This window comes from Zootoca vivipara, chromosome 6 (assembly GCF_965207765.1).
Source record: "Zootoca vivipara chromosome 6, rZooViv2.hap1.1, whole genome shotgun sequence".
NCBI classification, from domain to species: domain Eukaryota; kingdom Metazoa; phylum Chordata; class Lepidosauria; order Squamata; family Lacertidae; genus Zootoca; species Zootoca vivipara.
The window spans coordinates 60,483,081-60,504,906 of record NC_142589.1 but is presented as its reverse complement, the minus strand read 5'-3'; the positions used below and the strand labels follow the sequence as shown (position 1 = coordinate 60,504,906).

The following is a 21,826-nucleotide window of genomic DNA, read 5'->3' as shown; positions in this document are numbered from 1 at the left end:
ATTAAATACTGAAGGTGGCAAAACCTGAGGAAAGGCTTGGGAGGGAAAAGATGCCAAGAGAAAGAGTGTGTTTGTGTGTGGAGAGCAGGGAGATGGATAAGTGCCTCCTCACTCACCTCCTTGAGCTTCAGGCGCCGGAGTCGGTTCTCGGGGTCCTCGGTGCCGCCTTTCCTCCTTCCCAGCACCGGGTGGCGGAGGCTGCGTCGGAAGACCTCGTAGTCGAAGCGAAACGGGGCTCTCGTCTGCCGGAGCGGGGCCGCGCTGCCGGGGCCGCTTACCGATCCCGCCGCCTTCTTCTCCCCGGGCGGCCCCTGGCGGTGGAGCAGGCTGAAGCGCTCTCGGCGGGAGGAAGTGGCGGCGGCTGTTTCCATCACCACCGCCGCCTGCGCGGGGGGGAGTTTGGGGTCCCTGAGGCGACGAGGCGGCTGCGGGGCGGCGGCTGCGTCGGGCGGGCTGGAACCGGCATGGCGGCGACCAGGGTCGGCCCCGGGCGGCGGTGGCGGTGGCGACGTGAGGCTGCGGAGCCCGTCCAGGTCCCCGCCCGCGTCACCGGCGCCCCCTCGGCGGGGCAAGAAGAGGCGCTTGAAGCGGGAAGAGTCCGGCAGCAGGAAGAGGGCCCCGAAGCAGAGCGTGAGCAGGCCCGAGAGGAAGAGCAGGAAGAGGAACTTCTGCGGCAACCGCAGACCCAGCGCCGACGGCGGCCAGCCCGGCATACCCGGCAGCTTCCGCAGCAGCAGCATGGGCGCTCCGTAAGGCCCGGCACCAGCGGCGGCGAAGCCACCCCGGATCGAAGCCACCGGACACGGCGCGAGGAGGCTGAGAAGGCGGCGGCAGCGGCAGCAACCCCAGCGGGTCTTCAGACAGGCGACCCGAGCAACCTGCCGGACGGGATCAAAGGGCGGGTGGTTGGGATCAGCTGTCTCAAGAGGAGAGGAGAGAGCTATATGCTTAATAAAAATGCGCGCCCTGCTCCGTTGAGTGGATCCATCCACAGACTTTAAAAATAAAAATCCCGGTTATAATAATGATGATGATGGGTGGTGGTGTAGGAGTGTGAAAATGCGCGCTTCTCCCGAGCTAGAGTTAAAAATTGGCTTTCTTCGAGAAAGGACACGTGTCTCAGTCTAGACTAGACACCCCAGGAACAGAGACAGAGCGGGGCCCACCCGGGCGCGCTTCTTGTCCCTGGGAGAAGTTGCAGCAGCTGCTCCGGTTTGCTCTTCCAGCTGGGCAAGAAGTTGAGGAGTTGCTTGACGAGATGCTCAGCGGAGACACGCAGGGAGAGATAAGCAGCCTCCTCTTCCTGCCTGCCCTCCTGCCGCCTCTTCGCGCACACGCTTGTAAGAGGAGTTTCCCCTTCTGGCACTGAGGCTACGGCCGAGGCATCGCTGCCTCCTTAGGGGTCCTGAGACAGCAGATGGGAGGCAGCCCTGGCCAGACAGAAAGGGAGGGGGGTATCTGGAGGATCTTTATTTTTCTTTCCCTTTACTTCGTCCACGCCTTGCTCCTACTCCCTCCTTGCGTACTGCTGCTACTATTAAGCACCAGGGGTGCTGTTCTCTGTCTGGTTCAGGGGCAGATCCGGATGGGTGATGGGTTCATGATGCAGCATTTCTGCAAGGGAAAGGAGCAGGAGCTTGGCGCGCTCTGCACAAGGGAGCTGTTGCGCACGCGGGGCGCGATCGGCTTGTCCCAAGCGCGGCGTTGTATGCAAGCCCCCCTCCGTCCTTCTCCTCTCTCCATCCACTTCAGTCTGGCCTCTCTCGCTCGCTCTTTTCCCGGACGGACTCACCATCAGCTTTCGTCTGTTGCAAGCCGCATCCTCGAGGCTTCCCAGATCGGGTTCTTCTGGCAATAATCGGCCGGCTGTTTAGGGAAAAGCCGAACGTTCATCTCCTCCTCCTCCTCCTCCCTCCAAAAAGAAAAAAGAAAAGGGGAGGATCTACAGGGCCAGAGGAGGGGTTTGGATGGGGCGGAGGGAATAAAAGAAAAAAAGGGGGAATCAAACTATCGCTAATATCCCTCTTGTTCGTCTCTAGGCAAGGCTTCGTGGGAATCTCCTCCCTAGCTTGCAAGCAAATGCACCTAATGCAGAGTAATTTCTTTTTTTAAGAAAACATCGTCGGGTAGCTGTTTGCTTTCTTTCTTCTCGTTTTATGACCATCTGGCAAACTGCATCCCGACTTTCGTGGCTCCTCCTTCCTTCTCCTCCCCAGAGAAGAAACGATTCACAACTTTTTCTTCCTTGTTCATTGGATGGAAGCAACTGTCTCTTTAAAAAAAAAAGCCTCGAGAGAATACACTAGAGATCCACAGCTCTAATCGGAGATCCACACTTCGGTTTGAGAAAGCGAGAGGATGGGAGGGAAATTGTGCATTTCATTATTGGGCTGGGCGGACAGTTAGCTGCCTGAGCTCCCAGCCCCAATCTCTCTCTTTGCCCTTCAGGCACTGAAGTCTCTGAAATCGCTGCCTCCCTTCTGGTCTTGCTATTGTCTGTGCACAGATGTTGGGAAAGCGGAGAGAAAAGGCTGCTTCTGCCTTTGCTCGCTTCTTACTGCCAATGGGTCTAAGTGCCCACTAAATAAGGCTGATGCCAGGCGAGCTCCCCAGAGGCAGCGGGCCTCTCTCGCGCTGCCCATCCAAGAATTACAGGTTCTGTGCCTCCCTCCTCCTAATTGCACCAGGCTCATCAAACGCAATTACAGCCCTGCCGAAGCGGCTGCCAGCTCGCATCTTTCCTGGAGATCCAAACAGCGCTGCTGGCCAGCCTTGGACTGCACTTACAGCTGCCCCCTCCGCAGCTCGGCTCTTACTGCGACAGCAGCAGCTCCTGCTCCAGCCGGCCCCGCCTCCGCGCGTGGGCCCCGCCTGGCTCGCCCACCCTCCCCCTCGCAGGCCACGCCCCCTCCCAGCGGTTGATGTTCCACTCGAGAGGAAGAGAGAACGCGCGCGTCGCCGCCGCTGCCTAGTTTTGGCACGCGCTTCTCCCCCGTCTTCCCGCCTCCCCTCACACTATTGGACCGCTATGTGTGGCTACTCCCCTACTGATTGGCGCACCAGGACTATCGCTCAAGCACGAGCTCCCTCTCGTTATTGTTTACCACAGGGGCCGGCTGGAGCTTCTCCGACTCGTACGTTATTGGTTGGCAAGCTATTTCCGTTCTGATTGGCTTGAGATGCTTCAGATCGTTGGAGAGGGCGGCGGAGCGTTACGCGGGGGTGGGAGCGGGTGGGAGTCTTGTGAAGGAGGCAGACACGTGTTGGGGCGTGCCATTTTTTTTCTCATGTAAGAGCCGCCTTTCTAATAAACAGCAGAGTCTGGTTTCGCCTTAAAGGCTGACACATGTCCTATGGGATACGATTTCCAGAACTAACCCTAACCCTAAGCCTAACTGTTAGTCCATTTCCTCCTAGTCCACAATGGCTAATTATGTCGCAATGCATTTTCTCGGAAACGTCTGTAATAAAATGGTTTGGATTAAAAATCAATTTCTCAATATGCCGCGCTAGCAACGCCAGTTTGAGGCTAGCTGGGGTTTGTTGCACTATTTGCAGATCAGTTTTGTGATTCTGCTGAAGCGTTCTTATATTAATGGTAAAAAATTCCCACATAGAACCAATTGGGTTGTGCATGATTTGGTTTTGGAGGGTCACAGAAAAAGATGTGAAAACCTGCAGGTGCTGTCAACTGTTTATTAGGGGACTGAAATAGGGATAGCCAACGTTGGGCCCTCCAGATCTTGTGGGTCTACAACTCAGACATCATGACCTGCTCCAAGGGAGACTGTCCCCTCCTCCCCTACAGGGTGAAGAGGGGGGGGGAGGCAGCCAGCCACCGACAAACATCAGGGTCTGCTCCTGCGGGACTGCCCCTCCCCTAACTTTAAATGTTATATCATTTGTTTTAGTCCTCTAAAATTTTAAACGGCCTCGCCCCTGCTTTACATACTTCAAACTGTCTGCTCTTTTTAAGGAAGATGTTTCATCCGTATATCTACATGGCATTTCTTTGTCTGGAATAGGGTAAACTTTCTAACAGAATTTGGGCAGACATTCCCTCAAATACACTATTATAGGTACAATGCTGCTGCTTCCATTGCATTTTCTCATCCATGTTTGGGGAGGGGATGTCATTCAAAGCTTTGGGTTGCACTGCCATCAATATGTTGATGACATACACAAACATGTGACACCACTTTTGCACCACTTGCCTTGGCTACCAGACCATTTAAAAGTGCTGGTACTAACCTCTCAGACCCTAAACATTTTTGGACAGAACTACCTATAAAACTGTTTGCACCCATATTACCCTGTCCGATGGTCTAAGACAGGGGTCTCCAAACTAAGGCCCGGGGGCCAGATGCGGCCCAATCGCCTTCTCAATCCGGCCCGCGGATGGTCTGGGAATCAGCATGTTTTTTACATGAGTAGAATGTGTCATTTTATTTAAAATGCATCTCTGGGTTATTTGTGAGGTCTGCCTGGTGTTTTTACAAGAGTAGAATGTATCCTTTTATTCAAAATGCATCTCTGGGTTATTTGTGGGGCATAGGAATTCGGTCAACCCCTCCCCCCAAATATAGTCCGGCCCCCCACAAGGTCTGAGGGACAGTGGACCGGCCCCCTGCTGAAAAAGTTTGCTGACCCCTGGTCTAAGATCTGCATCTGAGGTCCAGCTTACATGTTCTCAGGTGAAATTGATTAGGTTGGTGAGCCCACAATACAGGGCCTTTTTGGTGGTAGTCACAGGGTTGTGGAACTCATTTCCAGTTAACATTCATTTGGCTCCTTCAGCTCTGGCATTTAAAAAGATCTTAAAACTTATCCTTTTTAATATTGCCTTTGCTTAGGAAAATTTTGGTAATCAAATCCAGTATCTGTTATGCATCTATATGACTAAATCTGCTCAGTGCTTCATAGTCTCCCGGAGCTTCTGCTGTTCTATTTTTCACCATACATCATTTTGTGAGGGGCTGGACCTGAAAAGTGACTAATACAGAAATGGGATAAAATAAGCAAACATGATGGTCTTCAGCTGGTGGATCGGGACCCAGTATTGATCTAAGAAGCTGCGACAGCAGAGGCATCCTCAGTGCATGTTTGGACTAAAGGCTGGTCCCAGATCTGAAAAGGTTGACAACTACTAATTCTAACAATGGAATATTTTATATTTACAGCCTGCTTTTACTCTGAGGAGTTCAAACCTCAGAGCAACTTGTAGCTTGACAACCTTGTGAGACAGGCAGAGAAAGAGTTAAGACCAACTGCAGGTTTGAAGGACAACTTTGGCAAAGTGTTCTCTCCTGGGCTCCCTACATCAATGGGCCCCTCCCAGCAGGCTTATTAGGTGGTGGCAGCAGTATGATCTACAACAGAAAACCCAGAACTGCCTGTCACTTTAATTTCTTCCTGTGCCCAGAGGTACTGTGGAAATTGAAATGGGAGGCATTAGGCAACTTCCAAATCCAGCTTCCCAACACAGGGAGCCTGAGCCAACACCTGTGGTGGAAATTGCCAGAGTCCTGGAGCATTTAAGGATGTTTGGTGCTGATGCCAGCCTGGGGAAGAGTTATTTTTCTATAATACAGTGGTACCCTGGTTTAAGAACAGCTTAGTTTATGAACAACTTAGATTAAGAACGCTGCAAACCTGGAAGTAGGTGTTTTGGTTGGTGAACTTTGCCTTAGAATAAGAACATGTTTCACTTCCTGTTGAGTTTGTTCCATTTGTAAATTGAGTCCCCTGCTGCTATGGAAAAGCATGCCTTGGTTTAAGAACGCTTTGGTTTAAGAACGGACTTCCGGAACGGATTAAGTTCATAAACCAAGGTACCATTGTACACCCATTCTCCTACAGTCCAGACAATCTTTCTTTTGAGCATTCATCCTGATTTGCTTGCACAAAGCTTATGCAGAGGTAAGATTATACCCTGCCTTTACTGAGCATTCATTCTGATTTGCATACAGGGAGTTTATATTACAATGAGCACTCAACCCACATTTATCCTGATTTGCTTGTAGGGTGTTCATACATTGTGTTATTCATTCATTCATTCATTCATTCATTCATTTATTCATTCCACACTTTCCAATGCATTTCTCCATCACTTTCCTAACTGCAAATAATTTGTTTGTTTGTTTTTTAACTGGATTGCTTCTGTTAGGGCAACAGAGCACTTTAATCCACTTTAATCACGCAAACCTAAATTTCCTGGCATGCACTTGAATCCATCCTGCAAAATATTAACATTCAGGAGGTGCCCCCAGTGAACTCTGTAATTGAGCTGGAATTATCAGGATTTTCCCACTGGAACCTAGTAATGCTGGATATTTAAGGCAAAAATAAGATACATGCAAACTATCTGATTCTCAAGCTAAAACAATCACATACTGCAACTTATAATTTGTTTTTAGAGCTGAAGAAGAACAAAACACACTTGAGTCCATAAATGGAAGAGCAGAGTGACTCCATGAAAAATGAAGGGAGATGTACACAAGAGAAGCTGCACATACAATGAAGATGTCTAAAGGATGTAAAAAATAAGATATTCCATTTTTAAGGTAGATCACTGGCCTCAAGGATAAACACACAATTACCGGTACATTCAAGCAAATTAGAATGGGGAGTTATAACACAGAAAACCAATCCTCCCCCTCTATTGTTGTAATTCAATCAAAGCTGGATCTATGAAAAACTGATAAGATAAACTGGAAAGGACAGTTAGAAGGCCAAGGTGCAATTACAGAGAGAGTGGAATCTTCTTGTATTATGAGGTCTATTTTTAGCAGGACCGGAAGAAATAATTTCAAAGAAAGTAGTTTTTATAGCCATAAGAAAAACTGAATTTAATATCTACTGTTATAGGGAAAAGCCAGGAGAGGGAAGAAGACATGCAATTGTTATGGACAGAACTGGAGGCAAAAAACAACAACAACAACCTTTGACAGGGTAATTAAGTTTATTTGTAAATCCTCCACCTTGTCTTGCAAAGGCAGGCCTGGTCCTTCAGGCGAAGACACTTCCATCTCCTCTGCAGTAGCCGTTCAAGTCCATGCCATGTGAATATCTGGCATATAGCGAGGTAATGAGAAGCATGAAATTGTGCCTTCTGGATGCACACATATGGGACAAAAATGTCTGTAGTCGTTCCAGGCAGTCTTATCCGCTTGGCACATGTGATCGTGAGAGGCTGCCCCATAATCCTGAAGGATCTGGATGGATTCTATTGGATGTTTCTACTAATGCTTATACATTTTGTGATAGAGCGCAGTGTTAAGGAGATTGGGGGAGGGGCTAAACAAGTTAGTGTAATTTGACACAAAAGATTTTTGGGTATATAATATGTTTGATCATTTACATACATTTATATAATGTTATTAATGAAGAAAATACATTTGTCATCTATTTGCTACTATTCACAATCTTGTATTTTTATGAGAAAACATAATCAGGTAGCCCCATCCATAGGTTACAGACAATGCTGTTCCTACTCAGAGTAGACCTACTGAAGTGGTATTTATTTATACCTTACATTTTCCCTATGAATAATAGGCTCATTAATTTCAATGTGTCTACTCTGAGTAGACCTAAGGTGGCTACAACTCCATCCTTGAAGACCTAGACTTTTTACTGTATTATAAATTATTGTTATTTTATTATCAATCACCTTTTATCAGGATATCAAAATAACGAACAGATCCCAGGTTCACAGACAGCAATGTATTTTAAATAGACATTTAAATAAATTTGTATTCTTGCAAATCAACTTTATTTTTAAGCATTTGTTTTGTTGCACAGAACAGCTTGAATTCTAAGTGAAATCTAGGGATCTGTTGCTGAGACCTTAGAATTTCAATTTCATTTTCTTCTTATAAAGAAAGAGATAGGAGCTCATACAGTCTCTATCACCGCCCCCACCCGGCTTCTCTTTCTTCACATATTTATTAGTTCAGCAGGCCAGAACCAGATTTGCAGTTAGCTTAAAACACACACACACACACACACCACCTTGTCACTTCTCTTAGCTGGGAATTCTGCAGAAATTAGACAAAGAGCTTTGCTGTTGTTGTATTTTATTTATTTTGGCGACAAGCTGAAGATGACTTAAATATGATAAAAGGGTTAAATGGCTCAGCACAGTACAGTATCTCTTCTCCCTCTATCCACAGAAATCAAACACCAACCAGCCAAAAAATGTAGAAGAACTAAGAGGTGTCTGGGGAAAGTTACATCCAGGCAACCAATGAAACAGTTTTCTTTCTCCTTTATAGCTCTGCAATAAAGAGCATTTGGGAAGGATCTTTGCAGCTGACTCAGATGCACCTCAGAAGGCTAGATACCTCAGTTTATCGGTTTCCACTGTGGAAACAATCTAGTCTCCATTTTTTGAGGGGTCCAGGGGCAGCCATTTTGGCACTTGAGGCAAAACGCTCTGCACAATGCAGGGGAGACATGAGGCTCTGAAATGGCTTCCCCTTGCCCTTGCAGAGTCTCCCGCACCCAGCAGTGAGGCTTTTGCAGGGGCTTTTCTTTAAGGATCTAAGACTATACGCCTTCAAATAAGAACACAAGCTACAGTTCTTAAGAGTGGTTTAACAGTCAATCCCTCTTCCTGGGGAAATGGTAGTTCTGTGAGGGGAACGGGGGTCTCCTAACATCTCCTAGCACCTTTAATAAACAGTTTCCAAGAACCTTTGTGGAGAAATCATACCTTTTTAAAGTAATAGGTATATGAGTGCTTGAAATACAGTATACACATGCAACCAAATACATGTTTTAATAAACAACACCACAGACATTTTGCAGTTAAAAAACAGACAGGGAAATGCAATGAAAAATGTGAGGTGATTGATTAATTGGGAGATGTGTAAACACCATGCAAACAGATCAAGATGAATGCTCATTGTCTAACCTCCCCACAAACAAATCAGAACAAATGCTCACTAAATACTGGACATAGTCAAATCTCTAGGTAAGCTTTGTGCAAGCAAATCAGGAGGAATGCTCAACAAACAGATTGTCCAGAGGGGCCCTTTGTCTTTATCTCCTGTTCTGCTGCCCAGTAGTGAAAAAGCAAGGTGAGCTGTGTTTTAAAATAATACCAGTATTTTCTTTATCACTACAGTCCCTGGGCCTCCCAGCTAAAGCTGTCCTCTTTGGTGGCAACCCATTTTTCCCCTCTCCTCTTTCCCCGCTGGAGTGGTTAAGAGAACATTACATCGCCTTGCAGGGGCCATAATGAAAATTTGAGTCCTGTCACACACTAAATAAAATAGCAAAAACTGACAACTCACGGTCTGGATCTGAAATGGATCATTGCTTGCAGGGACTAGCATAAACCATAAGCCCTCTGAGGCAAGTAATGAAAACAGAGGAGCGCTTTTCATCTTTGGCCAAAACATAAAACACAGTGGAAAGGATTCTGTCTTTGTCTTCTCCCCACCATCCCATCCTGGCCAGCCGCCTCAAAATGTTAGCAAAAATGGGAACAGAAGCTTTTGTTTCACATGGCTCTGACAGGATAATTCAGAGGTGGGGAACCCTTTTCAGCCTGAGGGCCACATTTCTTTCTGAGTGAACTTCCAGGGGCCACTGGCCACAGGTGTGTGTTTGGCAAGAGCCAAATGTGGGAGGAGCAACCATTGTGACTTAAGCTTTGGACACAAGGCTACAGCCCAGCCACACGAAAGCTGAAGCTCGCTGCATACATGACCCCTTCCCTCCAGGCAAGCAAGAGGCATTATCACCGTTTTTCAAGGACACTTTTCAGCCAGGCAAAAGTACTCAAGGAGAATGTGAAGCAGGCCCAATGAGTGGCATGGCTTGGGAGGCATCCTGAGGGCCAAACAGAGAGACCCTGGAGGGCCACCTTCAGCCCCTAAGCAGAGGATTCCCATCCCTGCAATATATGATTTCAGGCAGTTTTGATCAGTGTGGGAGGTATGATCCAGAATGAGTGCACCTCTGGAGAGGATGCAGTAGACTTGTGAGAGAAACGACTCTGGACCACAGAAGTGTGCTCTGAAGACTACAAAGTTGAAGGGAAGCACACTTTTGGTGGTGGCAGCATCTGGGCAGGGCTTTGGGGCAGATGTCTAGTGCCCCACTCATTAGAACAAGGAGAGCTGCCCCAAATGTTAGCTTACCACATTTTGAAGTCGTGCACATTATCATAAAAAGCAGGTCCCCCTGCAAGACCACACACACCATGCATTTAAAGTGCCCTCTCAATAATACTGGGAACTGTAGTTTATGTTTCACAGAGCTAAAATTCCCAGCTTCCTTCACAAACCACATTTCCTAGGAGTACCGGGGGAGGGAGAATGTGCTTGTATAGTGCATATGCAGCCTAAATCCACAGTCTAATAAAACTGCTCAACTGCACCACTGTATACTCTGACCTCTGGGGACCAAGGATCTCTGTACTCCTGCCTCTCAGGAAGAGCATCCTGGAAAGGGGAAGACAAGCCGCTTGCTTTCCTCTTTCCTCCCCTTTAGATTCCTTTTTCCATTTGCATTGTGTCTATGAGATTATGAGCCGGTAAACAAGGATTGCCCAGTGTTTTCATATCTCTTCAGCATGCAGGAAATGTTAGTTCCTCTCCTGAGTTGCACCACAACCTCTTGAGGAAACTTCTGGGTAGGCTCATTAACTGTTATCGTAAGTAATAATTATTAATGTGGCTACCCAGCAGCTTCCCCAGGAGGTAGGTCATAAGAACGTAAGCAGAGCCTTGCTGGATCAGACCAAAGGCTCGTCTAGACCAGCTGCCTGTTCTCACAGCAGCCAACCAGATGCCTGTGGGAAGCCCAAAAGCACTCTCTCTGCTCCTGGTTTATAAAATTATGCGTGGCATGGAGAAGGTGGATAAGGAAAGAGTTTCTCTCTCATAACACTAGAACTTGGGGACATCCAGTGAAGCTGAATGTTGGAAAATCCAGGACAGACAAAAGAAAGAACTGTACTGTACTTCTTCACTCACAACATATATGGTTAAACTGTGGAACTTGCTCCCGCAGGAGGCAGTGATAGCCACCAACCTAGATGGCTTTAAAAGAGGACTTGGACAAATTCATGGAGGACAGCTATCGGCGGCTACTAGCTATGATGGCTATGTTCTACCTCCCTTGTCAGAGGCAGTATGTCTCTGAATGCCAGTTGCTGGGAACTGCAGGTAGGCAGAGTTGCTGTCACACTCAGGTCCTGCTTGTGGGCTTCTCACGGGAATCTGGGTAGGCCACTGTGAGAACAGGATGCTGGACCAGAGTGGCCATTGGATGGATTCAGCAGGCCTTTATGTTCTTATGTTCTTATCTGAAGGTAATCTGATTCTGGAGGTAATATAAATGACTAGTAGCCATTGATCACTTTATCCTCCCTGAATTTGTCGACTCCCCTTTTTAGCGCAGAGGGAGGCAGACATTGGGCCCCCACTCGGCAGAATAATCAGGAGGGCCCCCTAAACACAGTAGGTAGCTGACTTACCAAACAAAGCAATAACCTTTATCATCTAAGAGAAGGGGAGGGAAAGACCATTAAGCCCAAATTACCAAACAGCACCACAGTATATGAGAACAGGCCTTCTGTTCAGGCCTTGCCACGAAGTTGGTTAGTGGGTTGTTGTTGTTTTTATTTAATGCTCCCTTGGTTTTGTGCAAATGCAGCAACCCTATTCCTGATGAGCAGAAAGAAACAGAGGTTGAACCTGACAGCATGCTATTCTCTATGGAGTTGTTTTCCTTTCCTTTACTTCAAAGGGTGAACCTAGGACAATGATATAAAAAAAAACTTGATGCTGCAGCTGAGGGACTCTTGTGAATTGCCTCACAGTTACCCGTCAGACTCAGTTCCTGAGGAATTGATGGCAGAAGCAAAGATGCTGTAGGAACACCAAGAGCAAATCTCCTAGTTGCTGTCAGGCCAGCAAGCAAACCTGACTCCATAAGCTTTTATGGTGGCCTTGTCCACACTTTGCTTGCCCCGTGCCTGGAAAGCACAAGTCTGAGAAGTTTTCCGATTGTCCCGAGCTTTCCCTGGAGATAACAGCTCTTTAACATTGAATTGGAACAAACATCCATCCATGGAAAAATGGGATTGATGCTTGCTCCTATTCAGCAGAAATAGCGGGTTTCCCTGGGGGAAGCAGTGAGGCAAGTGGAAGTCTGGATGAGCATAGTGATAGAAGAGCCTCACCTCAGTTGTTCTGGCCTACAAGTGTGCAGTAATGCTTCCTTGGCTGGTTTGAGACAAACCTGGCCTTAGCAGCTATGGTGACACAGAGCCCAGTACTGTACTCTGCCAGGATTCTCTATGGATGCAGAGCTGGTTGTTGCTTTATCCCTGCAGTGAACATAAGGGACTTTTGAACTGGCCTCATGTTGCATCCAACCACTGGTCCAACTAGCTCAGTATCCTCTCCACTGAATGGAAGAAGCTCTTCATGGTTTGGGACAGGGGACATTCCCAGCCTTCCCTGGCATAGCTGCCAAGTATCCCGTATCCGCCGGGAAAACCCTTTTTTTCTTACCGTTTCCCGGCGGTCTCCCGTTTGGCGGAAAATCCCGGCATTGTCCCTTTAATTTGCTTTGCCCTTCTATGGGCACCAGAAAATGGCGGCGTCGGCGTCGGAAGTCGCTTTTACGTGTTTCCGGTCATGCGCGGAAGTGACTTCCGGCGCTGGCGGCGCCATTTTCTGGTGCCCATAGAAGGGCGAAGCGCCACCGGAAGTTGCGTCACGCAACTTCCGGTCATGCGCGCGCTGCCGATCCCGGATCTTTACGATCCGGACTTGGCAGCTATGTTCCCTGGAGATGCCAGGGACTCAACCTGGGACCTCCTGCATGCAAGATACAGTATGTGCTCTACCGCTGAGTATTTATTTGTTCGTTCATATTTATTTTATTACATTTCTAACCTACCTTTTCTCTAAGGAGCTCAAGGTGACACAGATGGTGTGGCTCCTCCCCGTTTTCCATCTTCACAACAACCCTGTGAGGTTGGTTAGGCTGAGAGATTGTGACGGGCCCAAAGTCACCAAATCAACTTGATGACTCAGTGAGGATTTGAATGCCTGCTGTCCCAGTGCTTTAACAACCACACTATGTTTTAATATGTAATTTTATTTTATAATGGATATTTCTAAGCTGCTGGCTCATTTTTATTTTTGTGCGTGAACTTGATTTAACATCTGATTGCATTGGTATTTTTAATATATGTTTTATGTACATCTCTTAGAGATTATGTAAATTAGGTAAAATAAAATAAATCTGAGCGTGTCAAATTGTCAATAGGGATTGCAATCCATTGGTCACCGATCCAAACACAGTGGATTCAGAGCCTGAAAAGATATATCCCTGCTAAGTGAAGACAGAGGATGCAGGTGAAGTCCTCAACTCTACTTTGCAATGAGATTCACATCACATAGAAAGTGCAAAAATGAGGGTGGCCCCTAATGAGGGACAAGAGTCCACTCGCCATATAGAAAATCCCTCAGTTGTGCCTAAGTGCAATTGGAAACAATCTTTCAGAGAGGAAAATATCTCTCTTTGCCCTCTAAGTAGCTAAATTAATTTCCCTTTAACCTTAATAGCTCTTAACTATGCAAAATAAAGGCCACTTCAGTACTGCAAAAAAAGAAATAAGAAAACTTTACATATCCCCACAACTTAGCCAGTGCACAGTGAACGTGCCCAAAAGATTTTTGAAAAACAATGATGAGATGGTTTGCTCCGTGGTCGGAAAACACCCTGTTGGAGTGCTAAATGCTTGGCCCTTCTCATGGGACCACTAAGCCTTGGCTAAACACATTTGTCATCTTTACAGTAATTCCATCTGCAGGGCAGTGCAGGGCAACGGGTATCCTTTGGGCAATTATGTTAAGATGGATATACAGCTTCCAGGCTATTTTGCAGGCACCAGACAGATACCATCACCCTCTTTTTCTCCAGTGATCTCAACCTGCCAGAATATTGATTAGGTTAAATGCTTCTGACATTTTGTGTGCCTACTGCATACGTCTGGGCAAGAAATGGAGGGCTCATCAACTCCCAAGACTCCCAGTGCACGCTGAGCGAAAACTGCTTCAATGAAGCCAACATTGCAGCGTCAAGGGGCAGCAAGTAGCAGAGGTTGCAAAGGCAATTTCTGAGTAACTAAATATATGTGATTCCTCCAATGGACTCTGGTCCTTTACGGTGAAGGGGGCGCTGCTCCACCAGCCTCGGCCTGCCCCCCAACCAGCCCCCACCTTCCTGCATCCCAACTAACAATCAATCCAGTGGTTGGCCCAGACTGCCGGCTTCCTTCTCTTTAAGTCTCAATGTTGCCCATGTGGAACTCAGCATGGAGGGGAAGGGGGACAAAACAAGAATTAGTTGGCAATGTCTGCCAATGGCTCTGGCTCCAGCTCCTGTTGGCCTCCCAGTCTTCTGCCCTACCAGTACCAATGTCCACCAGCTACCACTGTCTATCATTCTCCTCCACCCCTTATTTGTAAGCAAGTCAGCCAGGATTCCTGCCTACTAGTTGTCTACTCTCCTTCATCTTGTGCATGGTAGTCCTTCAGAATAAACATTGACCTTGATATCCCATGTATTAGGATGACCGGATCAGAGAAGCTAGCTTAAGGTTACCAGACATCCCCATTTCCCAGGGACAGTCCACAGATTTACAAATCAGTCCCCTGACAAAATCCACTGAAGTTGAAAAGTGTCCCCAGATTCATTGAAAAAAAATCTGGTAACCTTTAGCTAGCTGGCCTTTTAAGTTCCAACTCTATGGCTGGGACATGTGGATAGTTGATTAGAGTGTGTTACTGATGATGCCAAGGTTACAGGTTCGATCCCTGTGCAGTGCTATTTTTCTATAAAAAGAGGTGCCAGAACTCACCATGAACGCCTCCCTTGCTCTCTTATAGTGGCAATGGTGCTCGCCTGAGAGGTGCAGGAGCTGAGTTCTAGTGAGTTTTGGCTGATAAAAAAGCCCTGCCATATAGGACAGCTGCCTACTCCTGCATTGCATGGGGTTGGACTAGATGATCCTCAGGGTCCCTTCCAACTCTATGATTCCATGATTCCAAGACATGTGTTGCCTTCTGCCCACAGAACAGATTGGCGCAACACTATCATTCATTCTTTCCTGCTCCAGAATCTACAAATAGCCTTCCCCACTAACAATCAATCCCTCTTCCCAGGGAACTTTGGGAATTGCAGTGCTGTGAGGGGAATAAGGGCCCCTTAACGGCACCCTTCACAAACTACAGTTCCCAGCATTCTTTGCGGGAAGCCACAGGTGTTAAAGTGGTACCATTGTCCTTTAAATGTATAGTATGGAAGTGACCTGAGCCACAGGCCACAGGCTCCCCCACAATGAGAAGATAACACCAGAACTCATAGCACTAGAATTCATGGACATCAAATGAATGTTGGACGATTCAGGACGGATAAAAGAAAGTACTTCTTCATGCAGTGCATAGTTAAACTACAAAACTGGCTCCTGCAGGAGTCAGTGATGGCCACCAACCTGGATGGCTTTTAAACAGGATTAGAAAAATCCAGGGAGGAGTAAGCTATCAGCAGCTACTAGCTATGACTGTTATGCTCTACTTTCCTTGTCAGAGGCAACATGTCTCTGAATATCAGTTGCTGATAATTGCAGAGTTCTGCTGCACTAAGGTCCTGTTTGTGGGCTTCGCACAGGAATCTGGTAGACCACTGTGAGAACAGGATGCTGGGCCATTGGACAGATTCAGAAGGCTCTTACGTTCTTAAGATATAATTGTAAATACCATAGAAGCACAGTCTCAGTTATTTCTAAATTTGCAGCTATACATGTCAATTAGCACATGCAAATCTGTGGCATCTTTTTTGGTGATGCAGTTGCTTAATTATTTTTTGCAATGTGGTATAGACCATCCTCTTCTATACTTAAAACATGCATACAAAGTTCTTTTATTTAAACACACACACACTGCCTCCGTTGAGCTAAATCATCATTTATGCATGCTGCACAGCAGTTAGAAAGATTGGGAGTGGAATGTCAGGTGGCTGAAAAGAAAATGGAGCGGAGTGGAGTAAACTTTGGGGAATAGCAAATGCTCATTTTGACCCAAATTGTGGTGGGATGTGGAGAGAGAGATAGCCGCTGCTTCTCACAGGGTCTTTCTCTCAAATGCATTATCTGGAGAATTCCAGGCTAGGAAGAAAAGCACCGTGTAGAATTGGATGAATAGAAATTATGTATATTGTTCTACTGCAGGCTGAAAGATGTCTGAAATAGTCAGCCGCAATTACAGATCTTCAGGTAGAGAGTACCAGGAATCATCAATATTCCTTTAGGGTATTATGCCTTCTCATATTCAGACATATTCACAAGACAACTGTGGGTCCTAGAGGACAAAATTAAAGGAAGACAAAATGTACCTGGTGGGTACAGAATAAGAAAGTTCACCTCTGGGACATCCTTAGAAAAATGTTACACTAAAAGGGAATTTGACCTATACCATCAGCTCATGCTGATATACCAGCCTTGAGTTTTGCCTTATGAACATCATATATGTGCAGGAGTGAATTAAGCAAAAAGGAGATGGGTGGGGAACGTTGGAAGTCATTTTTCTGACCCCTTTTAGGAGAACACACAATGTCACCTACTTCGATCTTGGCAAATTGTTGTTTTGCGTCTGCTTCAATTTATCAAATGGTTTCCTCCACCCCTGTCTATCACTTTAAAATAACCCCAGAAGCCACACGACTCCTCAAGGACATAAGATTAGTATACACATCATAGAAAGCAGCTACCTTGGCTGCCGCCGCCACCATTGAATGTATCTGTATTGATACCTGAGAGAGAGAGAGAGAGAGAGAGAGAGAGAGAGAGAGAGAGAGAGAGAGAGAGAGAGAGAAGGAGAGACTTCTAATTAACTGCTCAGTTACCTACAGTATATGTATGTATCCCTGGAAAAGGAGGAGTGCTGGCTTTTCCCTGGGGCAATCGTAGCCCAGGCTACACAATTTAGGGTCACATTTACTCCATACATTTATGGTGCTCTTAACAGTCATGGCTTCCCAAGAATCCTGGGAATCGTACTTTGTTAAGGGTGCTGATTTCACAAAGCTGCAAATCTCTGCACCCTTAAGAAGCTATAGCTCCCAAGATTCTTTGAGAGAAGCCGTGGCTGTTAAAGTTGTATAAGAGCACCATAAATGCATGGTGTAACCTAGGATGTTCTCTAAGTACCATATTCTCAGGCTTCATTGGGCTGTTTGGGGGAAGTTTAGCCCCACTGCATTTCCCTTTCCTAAGGATTTTTGTCCTGCACACTTGTTTCTGTCAAACATACAGATGCCTTCCACTTGTGCCTCAGTGGCTCCATTTGGAAAAGAAAGGGATACTGTATGTACCTTTCTCGGTTTTTCTAGACTGTTTTTCATCCAAAAGGATCTCAAAGGAAGAACACAAAATAGGATAAAATAGACAGATGCCCAGTGTCATGTTGTTTTGGTGCTGATTGAATATATTTTTATTTAAGAAGGCTTTCCACGAGGTGTGACACAAACATTTATGGAGCAATTGCTTATCTGTATATGTTAAACCTAGGCATTAAAGCATCCTCTTCAATCGCTATGGGACAGATAGAACTCCCCACACCCTGTCTGCTATTCAACAACAAAAGCCCGTGTGCACTTTCTAAGTTCATGTTCAACATTCCAACCAGTGAGACCATAAAACAGACTATTCCCGAAGAGTTTCTCTTCACATCCCACACTGCACATCTCTCACACACCGTGATGCAGTTAAATAGAGATGGGTGAATTTGTCAGTGTTGGTTTTCTCAGTTTCTCACTTTTCCACTCTTCAGTTCTCCACATTTCCACATCTATTTGCATTTTAAAAAAAGTACTCATGAAAATTAATCACCCTTTTAGTGCAACTTTCTCCTTATACACATATCAGTGTGCAATTTTGCCCCATATATTCAATTTTTCAAAGCCATGTTCCCTAATATAATTTTTATATGTTATTTTAATTATATTATTTCTATGCATACTTTATCCTAGCATGTGCATTTTGGACATAATATTTGGGTGGAGAAATGCATTGCAAAATTAAGAGAAATGCAAATTTTGAAAGATGGCAGTGTTTCAGTTTGTGTATTGTTTTGGAACTTGCAAATTAATTGTGAATTGAATGGAATTTCTCCCCTGTCCCTAGAGTTAATCATAACTAACACGATAAGCAACAGGCTGATTTCAATGCACTTAATTAAAAAATGAGGAGAAGGAACAAATCAGGATCCCACTAAAACTATCTTAGTCTGAGAAACATCCCAGATTACAAATCATTGCATTGTCAAAGCAAGTTCTTTTATCAATGCCTAAGCTCAGTTGGAAGGGAACAATATGATCACTACTTGCAGAAAAACAGACAGTGATTCATTTTTTAATAAAAGAGAGTAGCTTAGATGAGGCCTCAAGCCTGGGTGGAGTTTGTCCAACATTTCGCTGATGAAAATAGGGACGTCCCATTCCATAATGATAATTTTACTGTTTATACCCCACACATCTCATTGGGTTGCCCCGGCCACTCTAGGCAGCTTCCAACATATATAAAAACAGAATTAAACATTGAACATTAAAAAAACTTCGCTATATAGGATTGCCTTCAGATGGCTCGGGAGTTGGATAACTCCATATCCTCCCACATTTCTCCAATGAAAATAGGGACATCCTAAGGAAAAGCGGGACATTCCAGGAACAAATCAGAAAACGGAACAGTTTCTCTAAATCAGGAACATCCCTAGAAAATAGGGACACTTGGAGGGTCTGTAATCCAGTGGTGGTTGGTGTTACTTGGAGGGCAGAAGGCAGGAGCAGCCACAACCAATGACAGAGCCACCCACGGTCTGGTTGTAAGAAAGACAGCTGCAGGGAGGTGACGGCTGGCTAAGAGCAGACTGTGGTTGGTGGGGCAATGCCCCTTCACCCTAAGAGACTCCAACTCCCATCATACCAAAGCAGTGGCCATGATGGCATGGGCTGATGGGAACACCTGGAGGGCCCCAGGTTGGGGGGAAATGATGTGGGGGCTGGCTCTTATTACTCTGCGGCAACGCAAATACTCTTTGAGTTTAACACATTTCTATATCATCTTCCAATTCAAAATGTCCAAGTTTTGTAACAAAGCAGAAAAGGCAATGCTAAAACAACCATAGCAGAAATAAAAACAGACACGCTGAAGTTAAGAACCTGGGAATATAAAACAATTGCAGCAGGAATGAAAAGAAACATAACTGAGGCTAGAACACCTCAGAAAGAAGGCTTTGCCTGGTGCCTAAAAGTCCTTTACAGCTTTTTTCACATGCTACATTGAACTCAAGTAGAAGCAATCTCTGTACTGTACATGCAGGTCTATTTCCCCACAAATTGGGATATGGATTCATACAGTTGTTATGCACACCATCTTGCAAAAGTGGTTCTCGCCTGGAGCAACAGCAGCTTGGTGTGTCATCCTGTCACATCTTACAAGCTAAGAAGCAACAAGACTGGACAATATTTGGACAGGACACTTCAGCAGGGATTATTCACCCCCTTCCCACTTCCTGCTCCTTGTGCCCACAACCCCTGTCCAGAATGCTTCCCAACTGCATGGTATAACTAGGGGTGTGGGAGAAATTAGATTCAATTCACTTTTAAAGGTAGAACTCCTTGGATGGCTTTAAAAGAGGGTCAGACAAATTCATGGAGGAGAAGGCTATCAAGAGCTACTACTAGCCAGTGGTGGAGCTTCAGGCTCTGGTACCGGGGGGGGGGGCAGAGAGCAGGTGGGGGATGGGCTGGCGTGCATCCTGGGAGCGTGGCACACCGCCTGTGGGAGAGTGGCGCCCAGTGCAGGCGGGAGAGCAGCCGCGATGGCACCCCACCGGGATTGTGCTGCCAGGGGCGGTGCGCTCCCCCTGCACTCCTCTTCCTCCGCCAGTGCTACTAACCAGGGTGTCTATGCTCAGGCAGCAATGTTTCTGAGTACCAGTTGCTGGAAATGACAGGAGGGAAGGGTGCTCTTGGCTCGAAAAAATATGCAAACCAAAGCCATCTATCAAAGTCCACAGTTCCCCAAATTTTGCAAGGCAGTTCTCAAGCCAAATAATGTGTACAAAAATACTTATACTAGGGTAAACTGTGCATAAAAATGCACATGTTTTTGAAAGTATAATATGAAAATGTGGCAACTGCTTTGCAAAAGCAGGAAGGACTGCACACTACTAGGCTCAGAATGGATGCCACATTCTTGGGTACAGTAAGGATCAAAAGTGTACATGGCATTTTTCTACCTAACACTACCCTGTTTTACCGAAAATAAGACATACAGTCATACCTCAACATCCAAAGGCTTTGACTTCCAAAGGTTTCGACTTCCGAAATTGACAACCCCAGAAGTCTTTTCACCACACGCCTTCTGTGCATGCGCAGAAGCGCGAAATTGCGCTTCGCGCATGCGCCGACTGCACGCTTCGACATCCGAAAACCTCGACGTACGAAACGCCGCGGAATGGATCGTCTTTGTAAGTCGAGGTACCACTGTACCCATAAAATAAGCCGTAGCAGGGGAACCATACCGGGGTGAAGCCGTCTTCTTCTATTTGTCCCCGTGTCATTGTCAGCTTGTTAATTAATTTTTCTAGTAAGGCTGTTTCCCATACTGTTTGGTACCATTGGTCCATGCTTATTCCTGACAGGTCTCTCCATTGTCTGGTTATGGTGTTTCTGGTTGCTAAGAGTAGGTGGGTTATGAGTTCTTTGTCGTGCAGGTGGGCATTATTGTCTTGGAAGATGTTTAGTAATGCCAGTTCTGGGGTTAATTCTATTACTTGCTTGGTTTTCTTCTACTATTATTATTTAAATCTGTTCCCCACTTTTCCATGTAAATTATGCACAAAGAGGCTCACAGCAGAACAAAAATGCAAATCACTACATCACTTCAACAACAATCTGATACTAAATAATTTCAAAACACAATCCAACTCCATTTGATTATATGAACTTTATAACATTTTAAAGCCATAATAAAACCAACTACCTGTCACTAAAATATATCAATTAATGGCAAATATAATAAAAATAACAACATAAAACTCCTGTTCTAAATGATCTTCAGCACATCTACCTGACTTTCCTGTACATTGACTTGACAGCATCTTTCAAAACAATTATGCTTCCCACAGTTAAAAGTGTTTTTCAGATGCATCCCCTGTTTAGGACCCTGCTGCATTCCAAATAATTTGCATACTTCCTTCTTTTGCCTATTTCCCCTCACAGTTGCTTGTGACAAAAGCAGTCCAATTTCTGAGCCTGGCTTTCTTATGCATTCTTGCTTCATTCTGCTGAACACCTTCAGCAGAATTCAGATAAGTGGCCTGTGTTTTCACAGCTTCAAATGCCCTGCATATCTGAAGACCTTTGTCCAGGACAGATCTCCCTCATGCAGCAGCCGCTCCCCTGAGGACATTATCTCAGAGTCCACATTTAATTCTGTTCCTTATCAGGGACTCTCTCAAGTCACCCAAACAAAATTTTTACTCAGCCTCCTTAACTCTGTAACATACTGATCCATAGTTTGACCGACTTTTTGCATGTACATAGAAAACTTCTGTCTTTCAAACATTATTTATTTTTAGGCATGCAGGATACTTCAAACTTCTCCATTATTACTTTTAGTTTCATAGCCTCACCCAGGCCCGGCCCTATGTGCAGGCTGGGTGGCGCAGGGCACCATGGTGCCGGCCCGCCAGGAGGGCGCCGCGAGCTGCACCCACCCGCTGGCCAACCGGTC

At 45.9% G+C, this 21,826-nt stretch overlaps 1 protein-coding gene across 1 annotated transcript in view; it reads right to left on the bottom strand.

Moving 5' to 3' along the window:
• The window catches only part of MAN1C1 (mannosidase alpha class 1C member 1), a 146,335-nt gene extending 143,513 nt beyond the window's left edge, over positions 1 to 2,822 (bottom strand). The window contains exon 1 of the mRNA XM_035118282.3: positions 117 to 2,822. Coding sequence (XP_034974173.3) covers positions 117 to 740 — 624 coding nt within the window. The 5' untranslated portion in view covers positions 741 to 2,822. The remainder of the gene's footprint in view (positions 1 to 116) is intronic.
• Positions 2,823 to 21,826: the final 19,004 nt, after the last annotated feature.